The 16,501-nt window shown below is 42.5% G+C and overlaps 1 protein-coding gene across 2 annotated transcripts in view; it reads left to right on the plus strand.

The window, feature by feature from the left end:
- Positions 1-16,501, plus strand: part of AXDND1 (axonemal dynein light chain domain containing 1) — a 112,275-nt gene that overhangs the window by 40,045 nt on the left and 55,729 nt on the right. The window contains exons 11-15 of one of the 2 annotated variants that reach the window (XM_051858247.3): positions 3,036-3,156; positions 9,800-9,901; positions 11,070-11,233; positions 12,797-12,872; positions 14,924-15,158. In XM_051858247.3, coding sequence (XP_051714207.2) covers positions 3,036-3,156; positions 9,800-9,901; positions 11,070-11,233; positions 12,797-12,872; positions 14,924-15,158 — 698 coding nt within the window. Of the gene's footprint in view, positions 1-3,035; positions 3,157-9,799; positions 9,902-11,069; positions 11,234-12,796; positions 12,873-12,986; positions 13,400-14,923; positions 15,159-16,501 lie in introns of those variants that run through there. The other variant, XM_089299454.1, reaches the window with a different exon arrangement.

Below are 16,501 nucleotides of genomic sequence, written 5' to 3' on the forward strand. Positions count from 1 at the left end.
AGGTGCCTATGTGACTTCTGAAACAATGTGTGTGATACTAACTGCTTGAATTCTAAAGATGCATATAGCTTACTTCATCTGAATTTGGTTGCTTTCTCATTCCGAGAGGAAAGAAAATAAAACCTGACCTTTTCCCTTGGAGGCAGGTGGCTGGTGTCAGCACTGACCAGGTTGTTGAATGAGGTTTGCAGACTGTGACGTTCTAGTTTCCTAGAAGAAAGTATAGAGGCAGTGTGCATAGCGCAGACGCAGGCACCATGCTGGTTGCTGTGCACCGTTGGGAAAGTCTCTGACCTTCTCTGGGCCTCACTTGGCTCCCCATGGTGAGTGGAGATTGAAATGATAGGAAGGTGTTAGTATAAAAAAAGCACTTGGGATGGTATCTGACACCTCATCAGTGCTGTGACAACATGAGATACTCTTAATTCAGATGTTCAGAAAAAGAGAATCTTATCATGAACACTCAGGTACCCCCCCCACCTTGAATTATCATGTTACTCATCATGTCATACTCGTTCACATTTTTTTTCTTTTTTTAAGAAAACAACTTTATAGAAACATTGTGTGGGGGGTGGCCCCTGGTTAGCCTTGGTCCCCGTTCTTTTCTCTCTTGCAAGAGGAGCTGCAGATGAAGGTCAGGAGAGAGGGTGGATTTATTCGCGTGCCACGTGCAGCCTTTTGGCCTGCTGTCCCAGGAGGAAGCGGAGCAGCCTGCGTTGTTTGTTGTGGGCGCACCTTTGCATTGCCTGCGCTTTGTTGTCTATCTCTGACGAAGCCATTCCTCCTGGGGGGGTGGGGTGGGTAATGGGAGGTCCTGGGGGCTTTCCCTGCTGGCCTGCGTCTGGGAGGGGACTTCCTCAAAGGAGTGAGTTACCCCTTCTGGGATGGAAGAGGCACTGACGTAGGATTAAGCGTGTTCGAGACTTTTACAGTAATTTCAAGGGTATTCAAGAGCATTGCTTGGCATTTCCCTCCTGTTACCAAGATGTCCTTTTAGCCTGTAGGACAGCTCTTACTTGATGAGGGAGTGGGGTGGATAAAGACTTGGAGTTTTTGTTCCAAAGTTAACTTGGAAGCCTTGTCAAGGCAGTAGCTGCTGTGGCCATCTGCTGCTGCCCTATCCAGTTATTTTGAGAAAAAGGCTACAGGCTGGGATTCATTGCCTTGATTTTTTTAAAAAAATAATTAATTAATTTGAAAATCAGAGCCACAGAGGGCGATGGAGATCTTCCATCAGCTAGCTCACTCCTCAGATGGCTGCAATGGCAGGGATGGGTCAGACCAAAGCCAGGAGCCAGGAGCTTCTTCCAGGTCTCCCATGTGGGTAGCCCAGGGGCCCAACCACCTGGGCCGTCTTCCCCTGTTTTTTTCCAGGCCATTAGCAGGGAACAGGATTAGAAGTGGAGCAGCTGGGACAGGAACTGGCATCCGTATGGGATGCTGGCATCACAGGCAGCAGCTCTGCCCACTAATGCTACAGTGCCAGCCCCTCATCACCTGGCTTTGGAATTAGAACTCACAGAGCTGTTCCCCTTTTTCTCTGGTATAGAAAGAAAGAAGAGTTAAATACTTAAGCTTTTGCATGGTTAGGAGAGGATTTCTTTTAACCTTGCATGAATTATATATAATTTAAAATTTATTTTTTTTAGATTTATTTATTTATTTGAAAGAGAGTGAGAGGGAGGTCTCTTCCCTTTGCTGGTTCACTCTCTGAATGGTCACAATGATTGGGGCTGGGCCAGTCCACAGCCAGGAGCCAGGAACTCCATCGTGGGTCTCCCATGTGGATGGCAGGGACTCAGGCATTTGGACCATCTTCTACTTCTTCCCAGGCACATGAACAGGAAGCAGCCAGGACACTAACGGGCACTCATGTTGGATATTAGCATTGCACACGGGGGCTTAACTCACTGTGCTACCCTCCCAGTCCCCAAATGTATTTTTTAGATATTTACTTGTTTTTATTTTATTTGAAAGGCAAGGAGACAGAGATAGACAGATCTTCCATTCACTAGTTCACTCCCCAAATGCTGGGGACATCTGGAGCTGGCCCAGGCTGAAGCCAGAAGCCTGGAAATCAGTCCAGGTCTCCCTCACTCTTACACTTGGATGGCAGGGACCCAAGTACGTGAGCCATCACCAGCTGCTTCCCAGGGTGCGTGTTATCAGGAAGCTGGATTTGCAGGAAGAGCTTGGGACTGAAACCCATACTCCATTATGGACCGTGTGTGTCCTAAGCAACAGCTTCACTGATGAGCCATGCACCTGTTCCCAATTTAAAAACGCAGTGGCTTGGGGCCGGCGCTGTGGCACAGCGGGCTAAAGCCCTGGCCTGAAACGCTGGCATCCCATATGGGCGCCAATTCTAGTCCCAGCTGCCTCACTTCTGATCCAGCTCTCTGCTATGGCCCAGGATAGCAGTGGAAGATGGCCCAAGGACTTGGGCCCCTATACCCACATGGGAGACCTGGAAAAAACTCTTGGCTCCTGGCTTTGGATGGGCACAGCTCCGGCTGTTGCAACCATATGGGGAGTGAACCAGCAGATGGAAGATCTCTCTCTCTCTCTGTCTCTACCTCTCTCTCTAACTCTTTCAAATAAACAAAATAAATCTTTAAAAAAAAAAAAAACATAGTGGCTTGCGGTTACTGGGCTTTGTGCCTTTAATAAAGAATGCTTAGTCTGTGACCCAAGAAGCTTAATAAAGGTGCTGTATTATCGCTACTTGTGTTGTGGATTTTTCATTAGGCGTCGTGAGACTTACCATTGGAATACCAAGTTGTAAAAAGTCTAGCAAATAGAGAAAAGAAATACTTAGAGCAGGGAACAATGTATTGGACATTTCACTTTCTTTATGACTGTAGGATTTATAAACAAAATGTGATTTTTTTCTTCTGTTTCACTGTATATAATGTTATCAGTTTATTGAGCCATTATATTATAATTACCTTATGTATTTTAAAGGAACATAATGCTTATTATAGAACACAGTCCTTTTAACAAATGTCTATATAGATATTTAATTTTCCTTTTAGAATTGTTGAAGAATACCATGACTTATATACACTGCAAAGAGGCCGGATGGAGACTGATATTAAACAGTTAATGGCAGAGAGAGATAACTGGAGCTCAGCGACGTACGAACTGGCCCTGAAGGTTGGTTCATCAGACTGCAACTCGGCCTTCTTTTTTGTCTAGTTGAGTTTTGTTTTATGATTTGTAATAATATAGATAACTCCCTCCCTCAAATGAACATCTATATTTATTAATGAAGAATATAGCTTATGTGGCCTTGAAAAGGTGAAGTTAGTTTTTTGCCTTTCTTTTTTTCCTCTGTTGGGTACCTAGTTATTGCACAATTGAGGACTGTTTTTTCCCTCCACAATCTATGAAGTATATTTGGGAATGTGTCAAAAATTTCAACTTTAATTGATACTAATAATAAACCAGAGAAGACAGTTTTGATTTTTTCATATAATATAGCCATATATCATTGCTGGATATTGCATTCTGGTCCTAATAACCGAGTACACACAATGACAAGTGACTTGAAGTGTAGTAGCCTGTGGGTTATTACAGTAATGCTTCAGAATTAAAAATTCAAAGAGAATAAATGCAACAAGAAGGGACAAATAACCATACAGTCTATTGAAAATCCTACAACTTTACTGAAGAACCTAAAACTAGAGAAAAGGAGATCTATGCATCATTAGTTGAGAAGAATAATCAAAATTATATAGATGTCAGTTTACTCCAAATTATAAATTCAATTAGAAATCTCAATATCAGGCCAGTGCCACGGCTCACTAGGCTAATCCTCCACCTGCGGTGCCAGCACCCTGGGTTCTAGACCCGGTTGTGGCACCGGTTCTGTCCCGGTTGCTGCTCTTCCAGTCCAGCTCTCTGCTGTGGCCCGGGGAAGGCAGTGGAGGATGGCCCAAGTGCTTGGGCCCTGCACCCACATGGGAGACCAGGAGGAAGCACCTGGCTCCTGGCTTCGGATCAGTGCAGCATGCTGGCCGTAGTGGCCATTTGGGGAGTGAACCAATGGAAGGAAGACCTTTCTCTCTGTCTCTTTCTCTCACTGTCTAACTCTGCCTGTCAAAAAAACAAAAAAGAAATCTGAATATCTATCTTATTTTTACAAAATTGACAAGCTGACAAATTTGTAAGCCATCTGGAAGATTTTTTTTCTAAATCAATAGCATTCTTTTTATTTGTTTGTTTGTTTATTTATTTTTTATTTGACAGATAGAGTTAGACAGTGAGAGAGAGAGAGACAGAGAGAAAGGTCTTCCTTCCGTTGGTTCATCCCCCCAAATGGCCGCTACGGCCGGAGTTACGCCGATCCGAAGCCAGGAGCCAGGTGTTTCCTCCCATGGACCCAAGGACTTGGGCCATCCTCCCTGCTCCCAGGCCACAGCAGAGAGCTGGACTGGAAGAAGAGCAACCGGGACTAGAACTGGTGCCCATATGGGTTGCCAGCGCTGTAGGCGGAGGATTAATCAAGTGAGCCACAGTGCGGGCTCCTGTCTGGAAGAATTTTAAAAGTATTTATTTACTTGAAAGGCAGCGAGAGAGAGTGAGCAAGTGAAAGAGCAAATAAGCTTCCACCTGCTGGCTCACTCCCCAAATGCCTACTATTGTAGCTAGAGCTAAGCCATTCCAAAGCCGGTAGCCTGGAACTCAATCAGGCCTCCCAGGTATGTGTTAGCAGGAAGCTGGAATCAGGAGCAGAGCTTGGGCTACAACCCAGGCACTTTGATAAGAGATGTAAGCATCCCAAGCAGCACCCTTTTTTAAAAAAAATTATTCATTTATTTTCAAGGTAGAGTTATAGACAGTGAGAGAGAAAGAGAGAGAGAGAGAGAGAGAGAGAGAGAGAGAGAGAGAGAGAAAGGTCTTCCATACGTTGATATACTCCCCAAATGGCCACAACAGCCGGAGCCAGGCTGTTCTGAAGCCAGGAGCTTCTTCCTGATCTCCCATGCGGGTGCAGGGGCCCAAGTGCTTGGGCCATTTTCCACTGCCTTCCCAGGCCATAGCAGAGAGCTGGACTGGAAGAGGAGCAGCTGGGACTAGAACTGTCATCCATATGGGTTGCCGGCGCTGCAGGTAGAGGATTAACCCACTGTACCACAGTGCCAGCCCCAAGCAGCATCTTAACCACAGTACCAAGTGCCTTCCTCTAATGAATTTTTTAAAATATTAATAAGAAATAACTTGTATTTTTGACATCAAAATATGCTTAAAATCAAAGTAAGAATGTGTTTGTTGGTAAAAATAAATACAAAAGAACAGAATAGAAAGTTCATAAATAGACTCATGTATATATATATATATATATATTCAAATTATGTTGACAGAATTGGTTATCCAGTTATTAAAAGATGTGGATACCTACCTCATAGAAAGTTTACATAAAAAGTAAATTCTAGAAGGCATTAAATATTTAGAAGTAAAATAATGAAACTATAAATATAATAAGTGAAGAGTGAGAGTTTTTAAAAATTAATTTATTTTAAAGGCAGAGATACAGAGAGAGATCTTCCATCTGCTGGTTCACTTTCTAAATGGGTTCAACAGCCAGGCTGGGCCAGGCCAAAGCCAGGAGCTTCTTCTGGGTCTCCCACATGGGTGGCATGGGTCCACACACTTGGGTTATCTTCCACTGCTTTTCCCAGGCCATTAGCAGGGAGCTGGATCCGAAGTATAGCAGCCAAGACATGAACCAGTGCCCATATGGGATGCTGGCATCACAGGTGGTGGCTTAACCCACTATGCCACAATGCCATCCCTGTGGATATTTCTATAATACTAGAATGGGGAAGCCCTTTCTAAATACGACATGAAAGGAAACCTGGAAATTAGAAACTTCCATGAGGTGCCAGTGACCAGAAACAAAAGCAAGTAACACGCTGGGAACAAACGTTAGTACTTTATGGAGCAGACAATAAATGTTATGGAAGTAGTCTAGTAAATACATTTTAAACATGGAAATAATTCAGTAAAACAATGGGCACAGAATACAGTCAGGTAATTAAGAGTGAGACATTCAAATGGCTAATAATTATATGAAGATGTGTCTAACCTCACGAATAATTAATAATATGGAACATAAAGAGTTGATATCATGTTTAGCTAAGATTAGCAGGCATTAAAAAGATGATAAACATGAACACTATCATGTATTATTGATAGGAATACAAATTGATAAAACTTTTTTGAAGATTTGTATAAGAGCTAACAATACGGATAGTCCTAATTTATGATGGTTCCCAACTTGGGATTTTTATGATTTGATGATGGTATGACAGTGATACGTGTTCAGTAGAAACTAGCGCTGGGCAGTGGCAGTGAGCCGCAGCTAGCACCCACCCCGTCAGCCACAAATTACAAGGGTGATCAGCTGAAATCCTGCAGTGTACTGTGTTGCTAAGCTATGATGTTCAATAGGTTACATGCCTGAAATGTATTGTCTTTTACATACACACACAGTTACAGAGAGAGCAGGAAGGCACAGAGAGGGAGAGATTGAGAGAGATCTTCATCTACAGGTTCATTCCCCAAATTGCCACAACAGATGGGACTGGGCGAAGTCAAAACCAGGAGCCCACATGGATGTGACCCACATGGATGGCAAGGGTCCAGGCACTTGGGCCATCTTCCACTGTTTTCCCAGGCCATTAGAGGGAGCAGAATCTGAAGCAGGGCAGCCGGAAATTGAACCGGTGCCCATATGGGATGCTGGCACTGCAGGCAGTGGCTTAACCCGCGGCACCACAGCACCAGCCCCTGAAATGTATTTTCGGTTTACAGTATTTTCAACGTACAGTGAGCTTATTGGGGTGTAACCCCAATCTAAGTCAGAAAACTTCTGTATTTTAAATTTAAATCAGTTTCTGAAAAAAAAATTGGTAAAAATGAATATGGATATGGTTATCCATTTCAGCATTGTTTTATAATTTCAAAATATATTAAAATAGAAGGCATTTGGTCTGTTGTTAGGACACTGGTTAAGGTGCTTGGCTCTAGCTCCCACTGGCAGCTTCCTGCTGTTGCAGGCCCTGGGAAGGAGCACTTGTGATGGCTGAGATTCCTGGGTCCCTGTCCCCTCTGTGGGAGACCTGGCTTGTGTTCCTAGCTTCTGGTTCCAGCCCTGGTCACTGTTGCAGGAATCTGGGGGAGTGAACCAGTGTGTGGAAGTACTCTTTCTTGCTCACTCTCTCTAAAATAAATGTTTAAAAACTTTAGATTCTGATAGCCTAAATATCCAGCAGTATGGAAATAAATTGTAGTTATCTAGATAATAGAACATGAAGCAGTTGTTATTTAAGAATGTTGCAGGCATGTACAAGGATACTTCCACAAGCTCATGGAAAAATGGACCTAAAAAATGAGTATTTTGGTACAAAAAAGTTTCAGATACATGCAGTTTTCTTCAGAATACATGTGTTCCATGACTTTTTTTGAAAACTCCTCTTATGTGTATGAAAAGATGTGTATAATAAATAAAAACATCAAGTTTTAGAATATTATAAAAGACTACATACATTTAGTTAAAATTATCTTAAATATATTAGCAGATTTATACATGTAGTTGGTATACAATACATACACAGACATGCTATACACACAGACTATATATGTGTAGCAGTACACACACACAGACGTGTACTATATATGTATAGTGGTATACACACAGACGTGCACTATGTATGTGTGAGTGGTATACACACAGACGTGCACTATATACATGTAGTTGGTATACACACACAGACCTGCACTATATATGTATAGTAGTATACACACAGATGTGCACTATATACATGTAGTTGGTATACACCTGCAAACGTGCACTATATGTGTATAGTAGTATACACACAGACGTGCACTATATACATGTAGTTGGTATACACACACAGACCTGCACTATATATGTGTAGTTGGTATACCCACAAACGTACACTATGTATACATAGTGGTATACGCCCAGATGTGCACAATATACATGTAGTTGGTATACACACACAGACCTGCACTATATATGTATAGTAGTATACACACAGATGTGCACCATATACATATAGTTGGTATACACACACAGACCTGCACTGTATATGTATAGTGGTATACACACAGATGTGCACTATATACATGTAGTTGGTATACACACACAGACCTGTACTGTATATGTATAGTAGTATACACACAGATGTGCACTATATACATGTAGTTGGTATACACACACAGACCTGCACTATATATGTGTAGTAGTATACACACAGATGTGCACTATATACATGTAGTTGGTATACACACACAGACCTGCACTATATATGTATAGTGGTATACACACAGATGTGCACTATATACATGTAGTTGGTATACACACACAGACCTGCACTATATATGTATAGTGGTATACACACAGATGTGCACTATATACATGTAGTTGGTATACACACACAGACCTGCACTATATATGTATAGTGGTATACACACAGACGTGCACTATATACATGTAGTTGGTATACACACACAGACCTGCACTATATATGTATAGTGGTATACACACAGATGTGCACTATATATGTATAGTGGTATAGTTGGTATACACCTGCAGACGTGCACTATATATGTATAGTGGTATACACACAGATGTGCACTATATATGTATGGTGGTATACACACAGATGTGCACTATATACATGTAGTTGGTATACACACGCAGACCTGTACTATATATGTATAGTAGTATGCACACAGATGTGCACTATATACGTGTAGTTGATGTACACACGCAGACCTGTACCGTATATGTGTAGGTGGTATACACACACAGTCCAAGGAAACAGATCTGAGCAATGCCTGTCCAGTGTGAGAAGAGAGGGTACACATGAACCCCCTCATATTAAAAGCAGGTGCCAATGCCTCAGAAGGTCATCAGTGAGGCTTTGTGCTAGGTCAGCCCTGACGTCCTGCCAGCCAGTGGGATGGCAGCTCCCTAAGAGTGAGGACTGGGTCTCTGTTCACAGCTGTATTCATGGTGTCCAGAATGGTCATTCACTCATCAGCTGGACATCTGATTCAGTTTATCAGTGGTTCTCAGAGTATGGCTGCAGGACCCGACCCTGGGAGTCCAGGACACCCTGTGGGAGCTCCGTGATTCCAAAACTAGTTTTGTCACGAATCAAAGATGTTATTTGCCCTTTTCACTCTCATTCATTCATGAGTATGTGGTGGGGTGCTCTAGAAACTGCATGACATGGAATATCACGATAAATAGAGTACAGAAACAAATATGAGAATCCAGCTCTGTTGTCTTTAGGGCGGATATGAAAGAGATTTGTAAAATGTAGAACAGTACACTCTTTTCACTTAGTTTTTTGAAAACATGTAAATTATTTTTCATAAAAATGCTATTTATATTAACATAATGGGTTTATTCATATTATGTTTAACTGAATGAACAAATATATATTTTAAATAACTACAGCTTGATTTCCAGAACAGTAAAATCAGTAGATATAAAACAAAAGCATCTTGGCGTTCTCAGTAATTTTCAAGAGTGCAAAGGGGTCATGAGATCAAATTCTTGGAGAACCTCTGCTTGTGCTTGAATTTGGTTTTAAGTTCAGTAGTTTTGGAAAATGCAAATTTGTGATTCAAATTAGTAAATGAACTAGAAATTTTGGTTGTTAATACTTCCATGAAACATTGATATGTGAAAACACTCATAAATTCTAATGGTTTGTTAATGTTTTAGGTTCCTGATCATAGTACCTTATTTTTATAGGTAATTGAAAGAAATAGAATCATATTGGCTAAAAGACTTTACCTCAATGAAAAAGGCTGGAATAAGTATACTAAACATTTCATCATACTGCTCTCAACAAAGGTAAAGTTCAATTCACTTCAGTTGTGGATAAAAGACTCCAAGTGTTGAGAGTTGAGACCATTAAATTTTTATTTTTATTTATTTGAAAGATGGAGGGAGGGAGGGAGAGGAGAGAGAGAAGTAGAGGTAGAGGTAGAGGTAGAGGTGGTAGAGGTGGTAGATGTGGTAGAGGAGGTAGAGGTGGAGGTGGAGGTGGAGGTGGAGGTGGAGGTGGCGAGAGATATCTTCCATTGGTTGGTTCATCCCCCGAACGTCCACAGCAGCCAGGCTGAAGCCAGGAGCCCAGACTCCACCTGGGTCTACCACATGGGTGGCAGGGACCAAAACACTTGAAGCATCATCCACTGACTCTCAGGATGCATTAGCAGGAAGCTGGATCAGAAGCAGAACAGCCAGGGTTTGAACCTGCACTCTGCTGAGAGATGTGGGTATCCCAAGGGGCACTGCGTTGCAAGGCCTGCTTTGCTATATGTATAGGTTCTTTAAAAATATAGTTGTATATTTGTGCTTTACTGTGTGCAGAATGAAAGATCTAAGGAAAGGCGAATAAAAGCTTTTCCTTATATTTGCCTTTATCAAAGTTTAATAACTCTACAAAATTATAGTTATGATTCATTTATAAATACTGTGTATTAAATAGCTGCATTATAGTGTATTCTATGCACTTTATGGAGAGATCAGTGAACAAGTTAGCGAGAAAAGGTGAGAACCCATATTCAGCATGTTTCTACTGAGGCAAACCACTCACACTGTCATCCCATCTAACTCTTAAACCTGAGAGAATATGTATGAGCCTTTATTTTATGAATAATAAAATTAATCACAAGGGTATTAAATAATATCACTCAAGTTTACAGTAACTGATGAGGATTCGCATTTGGTCCTATCTGATTTCTTTCCAGTACACACACTGTCCCTGTGAAAGCCTTGTGGGAAAATTGGGTTCATGTTGCAAAGAGAGAAATCTTGTCCCAAATATTTTATGTACCATAAAAAATCCATCAGCAAACTGTACAGTAGTGTCACTGGTGATATTTTTAAAGAAAAATATCTTTTTAATATTTCAACCCATTTCCTTTGGATTTCTCTATAGTATTAATAATGGCCTTGTGTGTGCTCATTAATAATTGTTACAAGAAAAGTTGTTTGATTTCATGCTTTCATCTAGGATACTGCAGACCTTGCGTTGTTGCAGAAGTTGACACAAAAGTGGAGAAACTTAATGAACAAATTTAAACAGGAGGTGGAACAAACGGAGGAGTGTACCTCAGAGAAACTGCAGATTGTTAAGGATGGCGTTGTCAAATGGCATCAGTTCTTGGTTGATAATAAGTGGGTCTGCTGGAATCCTGTTTTCCTGATTATACCATATTATGTCTGATAACTCAGTCCTATTCTCCTGTCTCTCTCAATGGTTTACCTTATAACTGCGCAATCATAGATTCTGGGGAGGTAACCAACAGACCTTACAAGGGCACAGCCCTGCAGCGGACTCTGAGAGTCTTGTGGTTTCCAGTGCTGTCTGTGTCCCGAACGCCCCGCCCAACTGCTGCTGCCTTCATTTAAATCCAGCTCTTTTTATTTCTCTTTTTAAAATGAAGTCGGCTTATGTCATTACTCTTGGCAAGCACGAGTAGCTGGCCATCTGCAAACCCCATAGCACAGGGCCTCTGCAGAGAAGTAGAACCACTGAGTGAGTTAGGGGGCCTCTGCAGAGAAGTAGAACCACTGAGTGACAGTTAGGGGGCGATGTTTCTTGGCTGTTGTACTTTGCAAGGATTAGAGGACTCTGACAATGGAAGCAGCTGCCAGGGAAGCCCTTAAATTGCACCGGAATGACCGAATCACAGCCAAGGTGGGTGGGAGTCTACACTTTGCATACAGGCTGGGCTGGATGATTTCAAGGGTTGTTTTTAAGAACTTTAAAGAGAGACACATTTAGGTACTGTTTCCATTTGAAACTGAGAACAATGGTTTCAGATTCTCATACCCCGTAAAAAAAAGTCCCAGTTAGTAGGTGTGGAAGTTCTGGAAGCTGAAGCTGGTACCACTCCCAGCTGCTTGCCACTGCCAGGCGCAATTTCTGGAGTTTGTTGACCCTTAGCTGGGAGGGTGCACAGGTGGCCGGGTTCTCTTCTCTCTTTCTCTTCAGAAACTTCGTTATCAACAGCTTTCTCCTTGTGAGACTTCAGAAAATTAAAGGAAACTCTTATCTGAAGTCGGCACCCTGGACCCGAATGTTGAGTCTAATAATTACTTTAATTACTCACTAGGCTTCCTTGCTATTTCCATATTGTTTTGGCAGCTGTAATCAACAGGAATTCTTAAGCTGATGGTCTAGTTTTGAATTCCCCAGACTCAGGGACCACTGTTAAATGCTGTCATGGTCCATTGTCCTGAAACTTGGTTGCTCAGGTCTCTAATTAGAGTCTGCATTTTATTTTAAAGATTTATTTATTTGAGAGGCAGAGAAAGATCTTCCATTCACTGGTTCACTCCCCAAATGGCCACAATGACCAGAGTCAGGCTGATCTGAAGCCAGAAGCCAGGAGCTTTTTCTGGGTCTCCATGCAGGTGCAGGGTTCCAAGCACTTGGACCATCCTCCTCTGCTTTCCCAGGCCATTAGCAGGGAGCTGGACTGGAAGTGGAGCAGCTGGGACACATATTGGTGCCCATATGGGATGTCGGCGCTGTAGGCGGAGGCTTAAGCCTCTTGCCCCACAGTGCTGGCCCCAGTGTCTGCATTTTTGGGTTTCTAAGGGGCTGTACCCGGAAGGCATGCTTAAAATCACTGAGGCAAAACTTTTGTCAGTTGCTGTCAAGTGTATGCACTTAGGACTTCCTTTGTTTTTACCTTGTTCTCAGACTTTTCTTTTGCTTTTTTCTTCTTTCAGTGAGAAAGACATTTTGTTCTCTAGTAAGGGCAATGTGCTAGAGTTGGTTATTCCAGACTTCAAGCAGTGGCAAAAGGTAACACTTTGTAGTTAACAACTTGTCTATCAAGGCACTGGTTGTAAACTTGACATTCCTTACCTCCACCTGAGTCACATCTCAGTCTTTAAAAATACCACGCTTAGCTTTATGAAGGACCTTTTTAAATACACATAGATGTTTCCAGTTCTGTTTCAGAGTTTTGAGTTAAATAAAATTAGCCTGTCCTCCTCACTCCCCCTCGAAAAAGAATTGAGGGAAAAGTTACTGTGGTGGCAGTGACGATGGTTCTGCTTCTCTCTTCTGATTGTTATACGTGAGAAACGTTTGTGTCTCCTATGTGCCTGGCTTTTCCCTTAAGGACAATGTGGACTTTTGAGGCTAATGACCTTGTTTCATGTGTGAAGTTCAGGGGCATTAAGTACATTCACAGTGTTGAACAACCACCAGCAGCCCCAAAACTTTCATCTTCCCAAAGGGGGCCCAGTTCCGCCTTCACCAGCCTTGAGTGAGCATCGTCTCCTTTCTGTTTGAATTTGATTGCTCCCGGTACCTCGGTACTTCGTGTAAGTAGACTCATGCAGTATTTGGTCACGTAATGTTCTGTTGTGGCAACTGTCAGAATTTCTTTCCTTTTTAAGGCTGAATAATATTCCATCATACATATTTATATACCATATTGTTTATCCGTTAATCACGTCTTTTGAAAAGTATTCAAGCTTCGAGAAATAGGTTTCCTTATTTAAATCAGTATCACATTACACTAGTTGATTAGCCCGACAAAGGAAAATGTAGACTATGACACTGAAACACTTCCAAAGGGAGTATCGAATTCGTGAAACCTCATCCAGATCCCCACAGTGGACCAGAATGTTCTCCCAGCGGAAGACATCAGCTGTGTAACATGCAGTGTGTACAGTTCAGTTGCTTTTGAAGCTTGGACCTGGTAGATGGGGTTGAGAGATCGTGCTTCTTTATTAGGAATACTGGTGACTCAGCGTCTGAGCACTTCGTCCTGGTGAAGGGCCGGTGCTGCTCCCCACACAGTATCTAATTTACGGTGCAGGTCTTAGAAACCCCACCTCACAGATACAGAAATTGAACCTTAGGACTCTTAGACGTTATGTACATTAGTTACCTATACGTGGTGTGACAGTCAGCATTTGGTCTCAGCCTCGCCAATGCCACAATTTTTTTTTTTTAAACAGGCAGAGTTGGACAGTGAGAGAGAGAGAGACAGAAAGAAAGGTCTTCCTTCCATTGGTTTACCCCCCAAATGGCGCAGTGCGCCAGCCCGAAGCCAGGAGGCAGGTGCTTCTTCCTGGTCTCCCATGCGGGTGCAGGGCCCAAACACTTGGGCCATCCTCCACTGCACTCCCGGGTCACAGCAGAGAGCTGGACTGGAAGAGGAGCAACCGGGACAGACTCCGGCGCCCCGACCGGGACTAGAACCCGGGGTGCTGGTGCTGCAGGCGGAGGATTAGCCTGGTAAAGCCTTGGCGCCGGCCGCCAATGCCACAATTCTGTCTGCCACACCGTCTCCCTACACTGAATACTCATATTGAAGGGTGGGTAATGCTTCCATTCTCCAGATAATGCCAAACTCTCTATCTATGTGGTGGACTTTATTTTTTACAGAAATATGTTTTGATAGTTCTCATTCAAGACTTGGACTGGGGGTTATAGAGATAAATAAAATGTGCACTAGCTACAGCGTGTACATTCCAAGACCTTTTCCAGTGTAGTGGGGGACCTGGGAGCCGACATGTCACAGCCTCACCACAGTCATTAGACACGCACCATGCTCTACGACTTAATTTCTTGTCACTGTTTTTTTTTTTTTAATCCACCTAGAATTTAGTACAATTGCTGGTTAATCATGGATTGTGTAATAGGGTATCAAAGTTGATTTAAATTCACTTTAACTTTAAATATAAAACTGTGTAGCCCCTGCTGTTTCTTGTGGCCCTGAAGAAATTATGTGAGTGTAGTAATGGGACCGGCAACCCCACCAGAGCCGGGAGCCCAGGGAAGAAGGGTCCGGGTGGATTCTGGGTAAATTTTCACTGTGCGCTGTGCTTGCCCTCTAGATGCTGACTGAGGAGAAGGCGCAGATCACGGGGGACATGCTGGTGTCCAGACACGACAGCATGAAGATTATCAGGCATTTACAGGAAAACTGGGCAGACGTTGGCCTTGGGATATTTAGTCGCCATAGAAATATGGAAGGGGAGTTGCCACCAGAGCAGCAGTACATGGAGGAGATACTTAAAAATGCAGAAAGACTCTACAAAGAATATGAAATAAGAATAAATGGTGACAATGGTAAGAAAAAAAATGATTAGCTTGCTTGGCATTATATAGCATTTTAATAGCTCTTATTTTTCATATAATATTGAAAGTAGAAATACGTGCATACAGTTAAAAAGCAAAATAAAGCGTTACACATTGTTTGGTTGAGATGTAATGTATACACAATTTACCTGTTTAATGTGAACAATTCAACGTATATTCACAGACATATGCTTCCACTATCACAGTTGGTTCTAGAGTACGTGCGACGTAACTAAATTAAAAATAAGCCCGAGATGAGTCCCTGTCCCACTTAGCTCTCACCCTGTCATCCCCCCTCCACCCTTGTCCTCAGGCCTCACATCTCTGTAGATGTCCCTGTTCTGAACTTTGATATGAATGAAATCATTCACTTTGTGATCTTTTGTGGCCGGCTTCTTCCACTTAGCGTAACGTCTTCAGGGTTCATCTGTGTTGTAGCATGTGTCAGTACTTCATTTTTTATGGCCCCTAATACTCATTTGCTGGAACTATCACATTTTGTTTGCTATTGCATTGTTGATAAACATTTTAGTTGTTTCCACTTTCTGGCTATTACAAATGATGCTGATGGGGCATTATGTGTTCATTTTTCTGTGCACGTGTTCATTTCTGTGTGGTTACAGATATATCCAAGAGAAAATTTCTGGTCATTTAGGAACTCTACAAGGTTCTTCATGACATTCATGGAGGGGCTGGTGTTGTGTAATGAGTTAAGCCACCACCTGCAATGCCGCCCATCCTGTATGGACACTGGTTCAAGTCCCAGCTGCTTTACTTTCGATTCATCTCCCTGTTAATGCTCCTGGGAAAGCAACGGAAAATGGCCCAAGGACTTGGGCCCCTGAACCCTTGTGGGAGACCTGGAAGAAACTCCCGATTCCTGGCTTTGTCCTGGGCCAGCGCCAGCACTGCAGCCATTTGGGGAGTGAACCAGCCGATGGAAGATATCTCTTTCTCTCTTGCTATTCCTCCCTTCCTTTCCTCCCCCTGCCTCTCTCTGTGTAACTCTGCCTTTCAAGTAAAAAAAAAAAATAAATTAAAAAAGATGAAAATTTTGAATTGAAAGATAAGCTCATTTTGGTGCACAGCATTTTGAGATTCATGCATATTAGGAATATTTAAAAGGTTCACAGAAAATGGATTTTAAAATTTTTTGCAACAAATTTTATCCTTTTTAATTAAAAAAAAACTTTGAGAGGCAAGGGGGAAAGAGAGAGCAAGAGAGCAAGCTGTCATTCACTGGTTCACTCCCCAGATGCCCACGGCTGAGATTGGTGGGCCAAAGCTGGGAGCTGTGATTTCAATCCAGGTTTCCCACATGGGTAGCAAGAACC

This window comes from Oryctolagus cuniculus, chromosome 7, assembly GCF_051225735.1.
Source record: "Oryctolagus cuniculus isolate XC-2025 breed Fujian yellow rabbit chromosome 7, ASM5122573v1, whole genome shotgun sequence".
NCBI classification, from domain to species: Eukaryota; Metazoa; Chordata; class Mammalia; order Lagomorpha; family Leporidae; genus Oryctolagus; species Oryctolagus cuniculus.